Below are 16,139 nucleotides of genomic sequence, written 5' to 3'. Positions count from 1 at the left end.
AAGAACAGACACTAAAGGGGACACGTGGGCTATCAGAGGTCCCAGTCTGCTGTGAAATACCAATTAGATGAGGATTCCCATCCTAGAGGCTATAACTTTTCACCCCTTGTATTTGCTAGCATGAGACACCAAGAGGCAGGGGATGAATAACGTATCAGAAAGTCGCCAGTGTACACAAAAGGGAAGTCCAGTGGCACTAATCCTGGCTCCTGTGATAATTCCTCATGATAGAATCCAGGGAAGATCCAGAAGTAGAAGTCACTGGGAAAGTCAGAGGTTAAAAGTGTGATGCGCCATAGCATTGAGCACACCTGTGAATGGGAATATTTGTGTCCCTATGAGTACTTGCTGTACCCAGAGCTAAACTGCCAGTTTTTCGTTTTTCCTTTGGGGTTGTCAGAAGAGAAAGGGGGTATAAATCCAGCTAGACGTGGTGGCCCCAGTTACTTCAGAGTGAAGAACTTCTTTGCTGAGGCTGGGGGAGGTTCTAGGTAAGGCAAGAGGTGATTTCATTCTTACCCAACATGATTCCAGGAACTGAAATATGTCATCATATTTAGACTTTTAGACTCATGTCTGAAGAGTCATGAACACTCTTCCATGGGGGAGGGAGGACCTTTCATTTCATAGGCTGATGCTTTCATAGATCCTATGAAATCATGGGCCTTCCCATTATCTCTGCTTCTGTGTAAAAAGAAGCCCAACTTGGTGGAGAGAGGGAAAGAGGTGAACAGCGCCATAGTTTAGGATATTCACATTCAGAAGACTACTTTCTTCCAGGGATTATCAATATGGGCAGCAGAGTAAACAGGTATCTCCACCTAAGAAATAGGAGTGAGGAGTGAGGTCATGGTTCCCTCTAACCAAGCCAACCCCCTTTGAGGGATTAATGTAATTGGCAGTTGCCAATTTTGATCCTCATTTATAACTGTTTCTCAAATTTGGCTACATACTGGAATCATCTGAGACAATGTAAAAACATGTACTGGTGCCTGGACCCCCAGAGATTTTACCTTGATTGGTATGCAGTGCAGCTTGGGCACTGGATGTTTTAAAATCATCCCAGCTGATTCTAGTAGGCAGGAAAGTTTGAGAAGTATTGTCATGGGTCTCCCCTTCCCCAATTTGCAAAATACTAGATATTCATTAGGATCACAGGAAGTTAAAGAGGGAGATGAAACGCATAAGCATCTAAACTATAGTCAGTATTTAAAAGAATGTGACTTCCTGCCTCTCTCACACCTCCTTCAACCCCAACCCCACACAGGCAGAGGGGGAAATCAGTGATTGTCGACAGTCAGCTTACTATCTCACCAAGGTCATAGGAGGTGCCAAGTCTATCAGTAACAGTGATCAGTATTCTCATGTTCCAGTCTTCCCGGCCACACGATGCAGAGCACATGCCCTAAACCATGCAAAGACACCAGACAGACTCTTGCACAAGGAAATTTTAGCCCCACAGTGGCCTGAGAAGCCGCCATGCACCACTGTCCACTTGGAAGCTTGTTTCAAAGCAAAGGAGGAGCGCTGGTGAGGACTGTGCTTGACAAGGCAAAAGAAAGGGCTACAGCCTTCCTCACCAAGCCTGGGACCACCCAAACTCTGGCCAATGGCACAGACTGGATATGACTCCAATTCAACCCACATCACACACCCTTTCATGCACAGTGCTCTCCTTCCTCCATCTTTCCCTTTGGGCAAAGACAAATTGACAGTGTGGAAAGATGAAGGAAAAGGTGTCAAGGAAAAGAAAGGTAATCTAGAGAACAGTCTTGCCTTTTGGCATGGAACAAATTTGTTATCCATCAGTTGTTGCTTCCAGGTGTGCTATAGTAGCAAGTTCTAGATCAGAGAGAACAGCACCTTCCTCTCATCTCTAAAGACAGAAAAGATTGTTGCAAGGGGCTTCCAGAGTTGTTCAGCCGAGCTCAGCTCTGTGCTCTGAGCAGGATTGTGACAAAACCATTCTAGATAACGAAGGTATAATGGAAATAAGGAACTGGGAGCAGAGGATCTGAATTCAAGCCCATTTCTCCCAGTTACTAGTGATCTTGAACAAGTCACCTCACTTCCCTGAGTCTTAGTTACTGCTCTGGCAGGGAACAGGGTAAAACCATGTTCACGTTGGTAGGTAAACCTAGGTTGCTGTACCTGTGTAACGCTGATAAGCAGAAGGTAGCCTCTTAGACTTCACTTCCTGCAGAAAGGAAGATGTACAAACTCTTCTAAAAATAGACTCAGTCTAGCTGGTTCTGGAAATCAAACTGATGTCAGAGTAGACAGTGTATCCATTTTCAGAGCTGATAAATAAGCCGATCCGAATGACCTTTGGGGTTTCAGATATGCAGATTCCTAGCTGTGGTCTTAGGTTGTTGGACACCCTTTGTACAGTGACCCTACCATCAATTTCTGCCTCATCCAAGCTCTTCTTTACAGGCACAGAGTGTGGTTTTAAGGTAATTTCAAATGCTTTCTAGTTTTTTTAAGCACTACTAGAGAGCAAATTCATCACTTGAGGTTCTTTTCTTATTTTAAGCTATAAGTGATAAGTGATAGCTTATAACTTAAAATAAAACAAAATGTTTTATGATGTGGCATCCAGACCATATTTACATCAAACCTTTCTCTAAAAGATGATTACATATTCTATGAATTCTGTGACTAAATAACATCAATTATATCTGGGAGTTGACAGAATTCGCAATCAGACATCACAGCCTGTGCTTCTGGTTCTAGCTGTTCTCATGTCACCTGTGCAGAAACAGAAATTAACCTCGTGTAAGGGGAAGAGAGGTTTGGCACCCCTTCTTAATCCCTCTTCCACCATCCTCTTAGCCCCGAATCTGATGATGTCAGAATTTGAACTTGACTACAAACATTTCACAGAGGAGGATATAATTGCCATGGAAATGATCCCATTGAATGTGGCCATCTTTTTCTGGCCACTTCATCCTGCGTCGGCAGGCAAAAAACCTCTCTCCCGTGCCCTGCCAGTGAACATGTTGCCAATGTGTCAGGGCTTCAACACACTTGGCGGAAGGTACCCCACACAGTCAGCAGTGGGAGAGCAGCAGGTCTAGGGCCTGATGAACGTATATACCTGTTAACTGATGAGACACACACATGAGAAAGATAACAGTAAATATAGTTCCAAAAACAGCAAGCACAGCTCTCCCTCAATCGTCCACTGATAACGTGTACCCCTATGTTATTTTTTAAAACTCTGCCATCCAGCCAAAGCCATGCAGAGAAACACAGTGTGGGTCCATCATTCGCAGGAACACAAATGCAGCAGGAAGTGCTCACTTTCTCCCAACTGCTTCTGCAGCATCTGCAGCTCCTGCTGAGCCTCAGCCAAGGAGACCATGGGTGTCTCACAGCAGCCAAGGAGGGGAGGGCCAGCAGAGCTGAAAGGCAGGAAGCTGGGCGGAGCTGAGGGCAGTGGTGCCTGGGGAAGGCTAACCAGCGTGGGTATGGATTGAAAATGAAGGCCTAGAAACAGAGAGTGAGGGAGAAAGGAGATAAACCATTAGAGAGAAAGTCAGAGAAAAGAATGGGTGAAAGATTGAGAAGGTGAAACTATTCCCTGACCAAACCTCTCCTTGGGGAGTGCCTATCATTCAATGTGGTGATGACTGAGATGGCCAAGGGGAAGCACTGTTACCCAAGAGGCTGGCCTAGCTGACCCCCGCCCCCCTTCCCTGCCAGGGCTACCCTGTATACACATTCTATGCTCATCTTGAAAACAACTGGCTACAGAAGGCAAGGTAGCATTACCATAACCCAGGCAGCCATGAAAGCCCCATCCTAGCCATCTGGACATGGAGAGGTGAGGATGGCTGTGCCTGGATGCTCTCAAGAGCCCCTGCGGTGCTGCTACCAGCATGTGCTAGTCCTGGCCCTTGTGACAAGACTCTCCCGACACCTAGAACTCCTCTTCTGAAAGCAGCAGGACTCATCCTGAGGAGGGCAGAAGTAGACTAAGATAGTGGGGAAGTTTGCATGACTAATGCATGTAATTCAACACTGATGGAAACAAACTTCAGAATCCCGAATCAATGTGTTCATTCACCAAAAGAAAAATAAAAGCCTTGGCATACTGACTTAGACACAATGGCTTGCAAATCTTTCTGGACATTCAAATAATTTAAGAAAAATTCTTGAAATATGTGGATTCTTTCATCCTTAATGCAATCTACTGAATCATAAACTCTGGCAGTAGGGCTTAGAAATTTGTTTCTAAAAAAATCTTCACAGGTGATCATTAGGCAGTCTATCTATAGACAGGTCTTTAGGAACCCTGGGAAGTTCTGAAGTTTGAATCTGTCTCCTCTTCTTAAAAAGAGTTATAGGGCAGGTAGCCCACAGAGGGAGAAGAAACCAAGACAGACCTGTGGAGAATGTCTCACGTGAAAGACAATGATCACATTCTGAAAAACATCCCTTACCCCAAGATACTGACATAGTATCAGAGCAGTACAGCAAAGACCCCTGAATTACCAAGTGACACAGACCAGGCCTCCTTCAGGGAGGCATTCTGATTTTAAAACCCCTGACCTTCTGCTCTTTTTGATCCCAAAGCATTTACACAGATGTCTACAGTGCTAGGTGAATAGCTTTTCCCCATGATTTCCTGGTTTAGCTGCTGCCCACTCTGGCCCAGAAACTTTGAGCCCAGGCTCAGAAAGAGTTGAACACATTCTTGTTCTTAAGATTTTGGTTGACTTGTCCTCAAGAGAGACAAGGGTGGCAGAAGGAAAGTGCTGTTCTTCTGGGGGCACCTCTACATGAGTCCGACCTCACTACAACCACAATGAAGGCAGCCAGCCAGCCCGTCTTGTTGGGGGTAGGAGGTGAGAACAAGCTTTGCCCTTTCTCTGCCATTGCTGGTGTGGAGCTGTGATTGAACAATGCACCCCCTGGTAACTAAGCTGAGGCAGGTAAATGAAATGTACAACTCTTGGTCCAAGACACATACCATATATACATCAAGGACTACCAACCCATTCATAAACCCATGAATGATAATGTAATATGAACAGAATCTTGTCTAAGGATACTGAAGCATCCTTAGCTATGAAGTAACCATCCCTACCTACTGTAGAGGCTCCTCTGCAGATAAAATGGGGAACACATATAAGGAAGCAGCGGATGTAAATTTCCCTTTGTTCTTTGGCTACAGTAATCCTGGGAGAAACATTTTGCCTCTTTGATTCCCAGGGTGAAATGAGAGAAAGAAATGAAGATGCTTCTTTTAGAATGATTAGCCAACTATTGGTCAAAATTGATATGTAGATCAAAGTCTATTGTGGATTATTTACTTTTCTAAAATATTTCAAACAAAGAGTAGTCAGACACTATTAGCTAATTTGGATGGTCTCTTGATTTTGTCTAGGATTTGATGTATTGATATATAAGCTCCTAATGATGCTTTTCTTGTCCCTGAAGAAAAGTCAAACAGGCAGCTGAGGAAGAGGAGATGAAGACCCTGCCCCCTTGGCTGTTGCATACCTGGATGGGCCTGGCTGGCCTCCTTGGGGGGATTCTGGGGAGCTGGCAAGCTGATGGGGTTGCTGCTGGGTCCGGCCTTAACCCCCTGAGATGCACTGGTTGCTGATGGTTTAGAAGACAGTACAGCAGAATGACTCGAATGACGGATGGAATCTACAAAACCCATGAATGAAAGAACACGTTTGATGTTCTACAAAGAACTGGAATCTGGCCTTATATTTAACCAGGGCAGAGCCAAGCACAAGCACTGGGAGCGGTGTTCATTCCTTACTGGCAGGTAGCTCCTTCAGTGAGGAAAGCCACCTTAGAGGTGAGAGTGGGGCTCAGAGCCTGAAACCATGAAAATGGCACCTCCGAAAATACCAGGCAAGTCCAGCAGCATCTGTGGACACCCACGGAAACTCAGGGGTTCAGGAACTGCAGCTAGCTGGAGGGATAAGATATCCCATCTTAAAAAAGGAGGTCAGTCAGACAGATTGTATGCTCAAGAGGCAGTGGGGAAGAGAAGCCTCCGTAATCTCACTCTCCCCACTGTAGTTCGCCTGGTCCAACTGCAGCATCCATATGCTGGTGGAGACCCAGCGACAGGGGTAACTTGTAGAGTCAGGAGCAAAGCAAAGATCCTGACCCACTGGGGCCTGTGCTTGGCACGGTTCAGCCTGATACACACCAAGGTGCATCTATAGGGCCTGGATGTGTAGGTCTCCTCTCAGCCTAGATAAAGGTGGTTCCACTCAGAAAGTGGAGGCTACCTGAGTGACCAGGTGAAGCTTTCTTCTCTTCATAGTGTGTGTACTCGCTGGCTATGTCCATGTCAGAGCAGGCTTCTGGCTCATCAGACGAGAAGGAAGAGCTGCTGGGAGACCGCTGGGAGTCAGACAAGGCACGGCTGCTGGAGGGCGTTAGGGACCGCGCGTCCAACGTGGCCTGCAGGACTTCAATCACTTTCTCCTTCTCCTGCAGCTCCCTGCTGAGCCTAGTGGGGGGAAGGAGGACAACAGCTGAACCCAAAGTCACTGGACTAGCTAGTCCTGACTAGGGCACATGGGAAAAGCCACATAAGTCAAGGGGACCATTCCTGCAAAGGGTAAACGAAATTACCCATCTCTGATTAGGAGTGGAAAGTAGGTCAGGTGCAGAGGGAAGGAGAGCGAGAGCTACCCAGTGCACTGGCCACACAATACACTGAGGACTAGCAGAGGCCCAGCTAGCGCTCCAAGGCACTGCTGCTTAAAGTATGGTCCCCAGGACAGCTGGAGTCCGAGAACTCTTGGTTCCCAGTCTCCAATAAGTATAGAAATGCAAGGTAAGCCTTGAGAAACATAGCAGTGTGGCAGTCCCACAACATCCAGGAGTATAAGTAGAATCATCTGGTTGACTGAGACACAGACAATGTGTGTGTCTGTGATGGATTAGAAATGAAAACAAACAAAAAAAATACTTTGTCCTTCACTGCAGATATTTTGAGAAGCACTGAATGGTCTAAAGCACACTCACGACACAAAGGGGCGTGAACTAGTGACTACAAAGGACTCTGAGCCTGTATTTTATTGCACATAATGAGATAATATTCAGGGACTCAGTGAAAACTGGTTCCTAAGTTGCTGTAGCCTCCCGGGATCTGCAACGTCAAGCACTTTTTTTTAAATTAGGAACGGTAATACAATTCTTTTTTTCCGAAGGAAATTGTGTGGCCATTAAACTAGCTGCCAACTCAACTTGGGGTAAGCCAACTTGGCAAAAAGCACACCTTGGTCTTTAAACACACAGTGGGGAAGCAGAGGAGATCCTTGGGGTGCCAAGGACCCTTAAAACCTGGTTAGTTTACTTTTAAGTCAGACTGACTCTAGGTTGCTAAGCTAATAATATAATAATAAATCTAGATTACTAATTTGAATAAATATACAAACAGAAATCAATAGAACTATATCAAAAGAGAGTAAGGCTAAAAAGAACAATTATGTGTTCCATGAATAAATGAATTCATTACAATCAGCATTTTCCTTTTTTCCCCCTGATTTGTGAAACTGCAGCCACCCTTGACCCCGTAGGCCTTGTTCCGGATTCCTTTACCAGATTCTATTTGAATTACCTCAGGGCCAGCGGCTCAAGTCCAGCTTGATCTTTCTCACTTTTATGATCCTCTGCAAACCAAATTCAGAAAGAAACAGTAAGAAATTAAACAGGTCTCACTTCACACATTATAAATGCAGGAGCCGATTTGGGTACAAAATAGTGACTACTCTATGTGTGCCCAGGATATGTGGGAGAATTACTCTGGGAGACTTCAGATTGTATCTTTAGAGAACAGACCTGCAGGTTCTCCTGAGCTCACCAGGCAGACCTTCCCTGACCTGGTAATCACCATCATGACTTCCTCTGCCCTAAATCAACACAAAAAAAGTTTAAAAGGCACTTGGCTAGCTTCCCTCTGGAACATTCCACCATCCAAGCCTGCCACAGACTGACTCCCAGACGGACCAGCTCTGTGACCCATCACAGCTTTCATGTAGAACCTACTCTTGCTTTGAGGAGATTACAAACAGCCCTGTCCCACCTCTGCACCTGCCACTAGGATGTGGGATGGTTGGCCCCCAAGACCGATCCTGCTGTTCTCCCTCGGGTGCTCTCAGGAAATTCTAAGTCAAGGGCTTCAATAATTACCAATATTCCTAGCCCTTGTAGTATGACATTCAGTGCCCAAACCATGTTCAAAAGGGCATAGTGCTTCATCTGTATTTGAATTACATTCATGTGCCATACCAGGCAATAGATGAAGAAACAGAGATACCAAAAGGTTAAGTCATTTGCCCAGAGAAACTTAATGGCAGCATCCAGGCTAGAGCTTGCGTATTGCAAGTCTTGGTTCAGGGCTCCTTTAACTACAGTGAAGTCCTCTGATCTCTTCTCCCTTTCTCCCCCTTAGCACTAGATAGACTTAGCCTCCTTCCCTAAAGGTCACATTCCATAAATGATGCTGTAATCATGGCCTCTCTGACCCTGTGGTTCCTCCTCGGTGCTTCCCACTGGCCAGTCCTGATTCTGTAATGACCCCTGGGAAATGAAGTGGAAGCAGAACCTGGGTTAAAAGGCTGTGGTGGAGGTGTGGCGGTCACCTGGGGCTGGGCTCTGGGAGGGACTGAGAGTGTCCAAAAGCCCTGTGGCCAACTTACTGGTGCTGAGTTTGCTGGTGAGCCTCTCTGTCAGCTGGCTTCCCTGAGCGAGTTGCTCCCGGAAGCTCTGCCCCAAGTAGTAGTCAATGTCATTGCTCCTTAGGAGGTCCTCAAAAGACTTTACTGTATCTTTCGCATGCTGGGTGAGAAGATAACAGATACCTCTCCCTTCTCGTATTTTCTGGCGTAGGTAGGATAGTTCTCGGGCCTGGTCCTGAATCAGGGAATCATATTTCCTAATGTAGGAAAGAAGAGGAAAGGGTAAGAATGGAAAAGAGTGAAAATTAAGTTATGGGGGCTTCTGTAGTCATTTCTGTGAGAACATCTCTAAGAGTTCCTCAGTTTAAGCTGAATTCTGGCACAAAAACCAAAGGGTGTATTTAAGAGTAAATTCTGTTCTGACAAACTTGCATCAAACAACATGGTATGCCACCATTCTTCCACTGTTTTATATGTGTCAGTCATGTGTCCAAAAGTGAAAAATAAGTTCTGTGGGGGTAAATACAGTGCCATATTTTACATCCCTTACAGCACCAATATAGTGTAGACTCACAGTTGATACTCAATAAATACTAAATATAGTTATTGGGTAGATACTCAATAAATACTAAAAATCCAAATAGGTCCTTTCATGTCTTCTACTTCAAAGACTATCTATATTATGGCAGACCGTATTTTGCAAAGATGCCCATTACTCAAGCTCCCGTTCCATGTGCTCTTCTATAATGTGGCTGTGCCCCTCTTTCATCATCAGGCAGGTTATTCTCCACCTCCTTAAATCTGGGTGGGTTCTGTGACCACCATGACCAAGGTAACATGGTGGAGGTAACACTGCACCAAGTCCAGGAGTCCCTCTTAACTGGCCTGGCAACTTCCACTTGGAAGCCAGCTGCCATGCTGAAGTGAAACTACCCTGAGACCACCGTACTATGAGAGGCCCAGGCCAGGAGGAGAGGTCCCAGAAGACAAGGAGCCACATGGAGAAAGAGAGAAGCCAAGGAGCACCACGTCACCAGACACATGAATGAAGAAGCTGTGTCCAGCCAGACATCTCAGTGACTCCAGCCCCAACCTCCATCTGATGGCAGCTGCATGAGAGACCCCAAGTGAGAGCTACACTGCTAAGCCCAGGCAATCCACATAAATTATTGTTTCAATCCCCTAAGCTTTGGGGTGGTTTGTTACTCAGCATAGATAACCCAGATACTGAGAGGGATATCTACCCCGGTGTTTTTCAACCACAAAGTATCAATAACAATAATAATTATGGCAAATAGTGTCGAGAGCTTTAATATATGCTAGGCATTATTATAAGCACTTGTATTAATTCATTTAAACCTAATAACCACCCTTTGAGATAGGTTTTCTTATTATCCTCATTTAATAGGTAAAGAAATAGGCTCAGAAAGACTGAGTAGGTTGCATAGCCTGTAAGTCCCAGAGCTAGGATTCGAACCCAGGAAGTCTGACTCCAGTCTTACTACGTATATCATATATCCTGCCACTTTAAGAATACATTTCTAAGAGGAAATCCCAGGGACCTGGTATCTCCCAGCAGGGGTCACGTGTCCTTTCTTCAGACCTAGGGCTACCATTTAAATAAGTCCTCCTCTGATTGCCCTGATGGGTTCTCTCTTCTACCTGCCCGGGCTACCCTCCTTCAAACATAAACTTAGACATCATCAATCAAGTAATGGTCCAAAGAGTACCCTCCTTACCCAGGCCACGAGGCTGATCTCAGCTCTTCGGCCAGCTTCCCTTCTGTTCCAGTTTTCGGGAGCTGGGCTTCCAGCTGGGACACCCTCTGGATCAGACTCTCCAGATCCTTTTTAGCCTGAAGCCCTGGGGCGTAGAAAGCCCCAGTGCCATCAGACAGCCACCCCTCGTCCTCATCAGTGACACTATGAGGTGAAGATCCCTCGAGGGTACCAACAGCCTTCAGCTTTTGGGGTCTCTCCAGACTAGATGAATAATCGCTTGTAACTGAGAGGGACCGGACCCGGCTCTTGAGGTTCTGAATGACCTTGTTGGCGTTCTGCAGCTGGGCCTTCAGATCTTTGATGTCCTTACATAGGACAGAGATGTCTTCTGACTTTCCATATGCCTGGAACTCCTCCTGCTTCCCTAGCTGGCTCTCCAAGGGCTTCTTTCCAGGGGGGCTGGCCGGTGTGGAGCCCAGGTGTCCCTGCTCAGAGCACAGCCCCTCCATTAGGACAGTTTCCCTGAGGCTGTCATGCTCCTCACACTCTGAGAAAAGACAAAGACATCTTCCTGAGTGAAGCTGGGCATGCTGCTGAGGCCAATCCCTTCGAGGTCTTGAGGACAATAATTACTAGAGCAAAAGTTGAAGCAGTACTTTATTCAGCGCTGGCACTGTACTAACATTCGAATGCAGTATTTCTTACCCTCCCAAGAGCCCTGCAAGTCAGGTGTGGTCACCTTCTATTTTACTCAAGTGTTTTTCTCCTCGATTTCAATTTGGTGGATGTCCCTATAGTCACAGTACTTTTATAATAGAAGAATATTTTTTTAAAACTTATGGTTTGCCTATTCTCCCAAACCTCATCTGGTCTTCTCATTAATAAATAGACCTTAGTATTTTTTTCTATAATAAACAGTTGGATAGAACATTTTTTTTTTTTTTTAGAACTTTTTTTTTAATTAACAGCAGTATGTTGAAAACTAATTGTAGAAATTCAAACTCACACACAGCCTCATTCTGGACAAGAGTTCTCCTCCAAACTTCCTGTCCCTCTCTGGTCTTGTGTCCTCTTCAGTCTACCACACCCCCTCATCCCTACTCCTCGTTGCATGTGGGACTGGCCAACAGCACCCAAATGTGAAGGCTGCCTCCAGGGAGGGAAGGTGAACCCCATACTTGTGCCCTTACCGGGACTGGTGCTCTCCTCCCGCTCAGCCTCATTCTCGCTTCGGCCACAAGTCTCATAGCCCAGGTCCTGGAGGTCCACCTGTACCTGCTTGCTGTCCTGCTTCACCAAGGATTCACCTGCTTAGGAAGAGACAGGGGGTGTTACAGAGTATCTGAACTTCCCACATACACCCTCATCCTCAGTGGCACATACCCTGGCCCTTAGGGTGCAGGGAGGTTAGATCCAGAGTGGGATAGATGCTGCTTTGGACTTAGGTGGGAGAAGAGACCACCTGCTCCAGACAGCAGGACTTCCCTCCACCAGGATGAGCCTGCCATTGATGATCCCATCTATAGTTAACGGGGCTTCGCTGGGACCAGACATCTTTAAGTCATCTCTGGAAGCCCCAGGGAAACTAGTAAATGCTTTGTTCACAGGGGCTCAGTAAATGTTTGAATGGAGCTGAACTAATTCAGAGTTTCAAAGACATCTAGATCTGTACTGTTCCGTAAGGTAGCTACTAGCCACATGTGACTATTTTATGTTAAATGGATTAAAATTAAGCTTAAAATTCCCAAGTTGAATTAGCTACATTTCATGTTCTCCATAACCACATGTGACGTAGGTATAGAACATTTCTGTCACCGCAGAAGTTCTATTAGAAAGCGCTGATTCTAGACCAACAATGATGGTATATTTTTTAAGGATCTGATGTGGTGCAAAGAGGAGCAGAAGAGAAGCAATTAGCATACGTTGAGAGAGGTAAGTCAGTTTGTTGACTGTAACAGAGATCAGCAAATCTAGGTGTTAGTCCAATTCCTCCCTATACTGTCACTGCAAACTTGATTTATTCATTTACTCTTCTCTGCCATCTGCAAATTGAAGTTAAGTACCCACTTCCACAATCCTAGGGTCATGGTCTGGATTAAATTTGTTATGAGGTTGGGGAAGAAAAGTGAAGTCTGCAAAGCATGTAGCTTCTCAGGGAGAAGACAGACACTTTGGTGACGTGAACTTAAGACTTACTAAACATGACTCTGTATTTCTCTAGCTGGTTGGCCTGGGCAAAGACAGTGGCTTCTGATATCAGCAGCTTCTCCTGGAGATCTTGATAGCGTTGTCTGCACTGTGCCAACTGGGAGCGCAGGTGCTTGGTGGATCCTGGGAGGCTAAATTCTGACTGAGGTCCAGAGTTACGGGCCTGGGGCTGGTTGACCAGCTGTGAAAAGAGCCAGCACAGGGTCAGGGCAGTCTGAGCTCATCCCCCAGGCAGTGATGGCTGCTTCCCCTTGCGAACCCTGTGGACTTTATTCATGTGTCTGTCACAGCACTCCTCATCCCATTTGGCAGTTACTTGCTTTCCGGAATGAGCTCCTGGAGAGCTGGGGTAATGTTTTATTCATCTCTGTATCTACAACACATAGCATGGTGCCAAGTGAATCTACGAGGAGGAGCTCTCAGTAAATGTTTGTTCAATGATTGAAGAGAGAAGGGTTGGAAACCTCCACTCATCCCTCCTTGCATTCCTGCCTAGTTGTCCTCTCAGAATCCTCTGCAGAAAGTAGAACACTCCCTAACATCATACACAAAAATAAACTCAGAATGGACTAAAGACCTAAATGTAAGACCAGACACTATGAAACTCTTAGAGGAAAACATAGGAAGAACACTCTTTGACATACATCACAGCAAGATCTTTTTTGACCCACCTCCTAGAGAAATGGAAATAAAAACAAAAATAAACAAATGGGACCTAATGAAACTTAAAAGCTTTTGCACAGCAAAGGAAACCATAAACAAGACGAAAAGACAACCCTCAGAATGGGAGAAAATATTTGCAAACAAATCAACGGACAAAGGATTAATCTCCAAATTTATACACAGCTCATGCAGCTCAATATCAAAAAACTAACAACCCAATTCAAAACTGGGCAGAAGACCTAAATAGACATTTCTTCAAAGAAGACATACAGATGGCCAAGAGGCCCATGAGAAGATGCTCAACATCACTAATTATTAGAGAAATGCAAATCAAAAGTACAATGAGGTATCACCTCATACCCGTTAGAATGGGCATCATCAGAAAATCTACAAACAATAAATGCTGGAGAGGGTGTGGAGAAAAGGGAACCCTCTTGCACTGCTGGTGGGAATGTAAATTGATACAGCCACTATGGAGAACAGTATGGATGTTCCTTAAAAAACTAAAAATAGAACTACCATACGACCCAGCAATCCCATTACTGGGCATATACCCAGAGAAAACCATAATTCAAAAAGAGTCATGTACCACAATGTTCACTGCAGCTCTATTTACAATAGCCAGGACATGGAAGCAACCAAAGTGTCCATCAACAGATGAATGGATAAAGAAGATGTGATACATATATACAATGGAATATTACTCAGCCATAAAAAGGAATGAAATTGGGTCATTTGTAGAGACATGGATGGACCTAGAGACTGTCATACAGAATGAAGTAAGTCAGAAAAATAAATATCATATATTAAAACATATATGTGGAATCTAGAAAAATGGTACAGATGAACCAGTCTGCAAGGCAGAAATAGAGACATAGATGTAGGGAACAAACGTATGGACACCAATGGGGGAAAGAGGGAGGGCAGTGGGATGAACTGGGAGACTGGGATTGACATATATACACTAATATGTATAAAATAGATAACTAATGAGAACCTGCTGTATAGCACAGGGAACTCTACTTCATTTTGCTGTACAGTAGAAACTAACACAACATTGTAAAACAACTATACCCCAATTAAAAAAAAAAAAAGAATCCTCTGTAGTCTCCATTTTACTTAATCCTCAGCTCAGCTGCCTCCCCTTAGAGGATCCTGATAACTCCTTCTGAGGCTCAGGGACAGACACCTGTGATGAGCTGTGACAAAAACGGCAGTGATAAGGAAGAGATGTCATTACACACCACTTGTCTGGCTGCCTTAAAACCCCATGTATCCCTATATTGCATCCTATTGAAATGATCTGGTTTTGTGCCATCTTTTCCCACCATATTGAATACCTGAAGGACAGAGACAAAGCCTTATTGCCTGCTTCCAGTGTCTAGTCTCTTATCTGGAATATTAGGCACTCAAATATTTATGGAAAATTAATTATTCATGTAATATTTATAAGATAATGTTGTAAAAAACCTTTCTAAAGGTTGATGTGTGAGGAATATTATCACCGCTACTTGTGGTGCAAAGGTGCCCTTCCCTTGGTACCTCCTGACCCACAGGGCAGAACTGTTTAAGGTAGAAACTGACATTTCCAACCCTTCTCCAAGGGTCTTTCATTCCATCTAATCCCACACTTACTTGGTGGGTATCCACTGTGAAGGCAGTCCCAAGGTCAAGGCTCTGGGGTCTGGGGCAAGGCCTCATGGTCACACTCTCCTCTTCTTGGCATTGGTGCTTTCCAGAAGAGCAAACCAGCTCTGTGTTCATTCTGTCGATCTCCCTGGCCAGGTGCCCAAGGAGCTCGGGATTAAGTTTACTATTCCCTTCCTTGGTGCTCAGCACCAGCTGTTCTTTGAGGAGGTTGATGATATTGTGGGCATTCTTCAGTTTTCCCTGGAGCTTTCTGAATTCAGCCTGAAGGCTATCCTCATTCAGACCCCCTTTGGCAACCACAGTCTCCACCATCACCTCGCCCTTCTCCTTGTCTTCCTCAATCTCCCATCCATCAGACATTGCTTCTCCCATCTGCTCTTTCAGCTCTGCATTCTCAAGGCAAAGGCTCAGCATGGTGTTCCTACAGGAAACATACATAATCAGGGGCCAGGTCTGGTCTTGGCCTCAGTTCCTAATAGCCCCGTTTACACACACCTCAGGCCACCAGAGACTCAGAGACACCCCAGAGCATGAAGTGACCTCAGAGACCTACAACAACTCCCTTATTTTATACACGAGGAAACCAAGGCTCAGAAAGAGCAAGAGATTACTCGCACTCCCATAGCTACTTGGTGGCGGCATCATCACTAAAAATCTAGGACTCAAGACACCCAGTCTAGTTGTCTTTACTCATGCTTACAGCCTCATGTTCTAATTTTCAGTGGCCTCTGGAATAAACAAGGGTAACTACACCGTTAAGAAAAAAATAAAAAGGACATTGGGACAAATTTATTATTATGGATTCTACAGTTCCATTAATTATCATCAGTCACTTTTCAACTACTGGATGAGAAATTTGGACCTAGGAACACAGAAGAAATAAATAATACTAATCACAACTATAATCAAATGTACTTATGTTAATTATTTGCTTTACGTCTGGCTCCTGTGATAGGAGATCATCTTCATGAGAACAGGGATTCTGCGTGTCCTGTTCACTCTGTACCTCCAGAACCTCCACATGCCAGCTGCGCATAAAATGTTCATATTTGTTGAGGAAATAAAATGGACTAAATAATTTTCACCAAGACATTCTAGACGCAGCCTTTCCTCCCACCAAATATTTCACTAGGATTGGGTGGAAGCAATAAAAAATATGGCTTTAAAAAGGCAATTTACTTAAAAAGGCAGTTCACTTAACCTCTAACACTGACCTAGTGGAGTTATTGGATGC

The 16,139-nt window shown here is 44.9% G+C and overlaps 1 protein-coding gene across 13 annotated transcripts in view; it reads right to left on the bottom strand.

The window, feature by feature from the left end:
- LOC132369349 (myomegalin) overlaps positions 1–16,139 on the bottom strand; it is a 213,688-nt gene that overhangs the window by 29,209 nt on the left and 168,340 nt on the right. For 10 of the 13 annotated variants that reach the window (XR_009504349.1, XM_059929163.1, XM_059929185.1 and 7 more), the window contains 9 exons: positions 14,891–15,326; positions 12,581–12,773; positions 11,575–11,694; positions 10,403–10,931; positions 8,685–8,920; positions 7,604–7,655; positions 6,264–6,487; positions 5,512–5,664; positions 3,307–3,492 (listed from right to left, as the gene is read on the bottom strand). Coding sequence is in view for 12 of the 13 variants with exons in the window: in XM_059929163.1 (XP_059785146.1) it covers positions 3,307–3,492; positions 5,512–5,664; positions 6,264–6,487; positions 7,604–7,655; positions 8,685–8,920; positions 10,403–10,931; positions 11,575–11,694; positions 12,581–12,773; positions 14,891–15,326 (2,129 nt within the window). In the remaining variant the exon portion in view is untranslated. The remainder of the gene's footprint in view (positions 1–3,306; positions 3,493–5,511; positions 5,665–6,263; positions 6,488–7,603; positions 7,656–8,684; positions 8,921–10,402; positions 10,932–11,574; positions 11,695–12,580; positions 12,774–14,890; positions 15,327–16,139) is intronic. The other 3 variants (XM_059929196.1, XM_059929173.1, XM_059929112.1) reach the window with 1 other exon arrangement.

The sequence above is a fragment of the Balaenoptera ricei genome, chromosome 1 (assembly GCF_028023285.1).
Source record: "Balaenoptera ricei isolate mBalRic1 chromosome 1, mBalRic1.hap2, whole genome shotgun sequence".
In the NCBI taxonomy this organism is placed as follows: Eukaryota; Metazoa; Chordata; class Mammalia; order Artiodactyla; family Balaenopteridae; genus Balaenoptera; species Balaenoptera ricei.
Note: the sequence above shows the minus strand (reverse complement) of the source record. Positions and strands in the feature narration are given on the sequence as shown.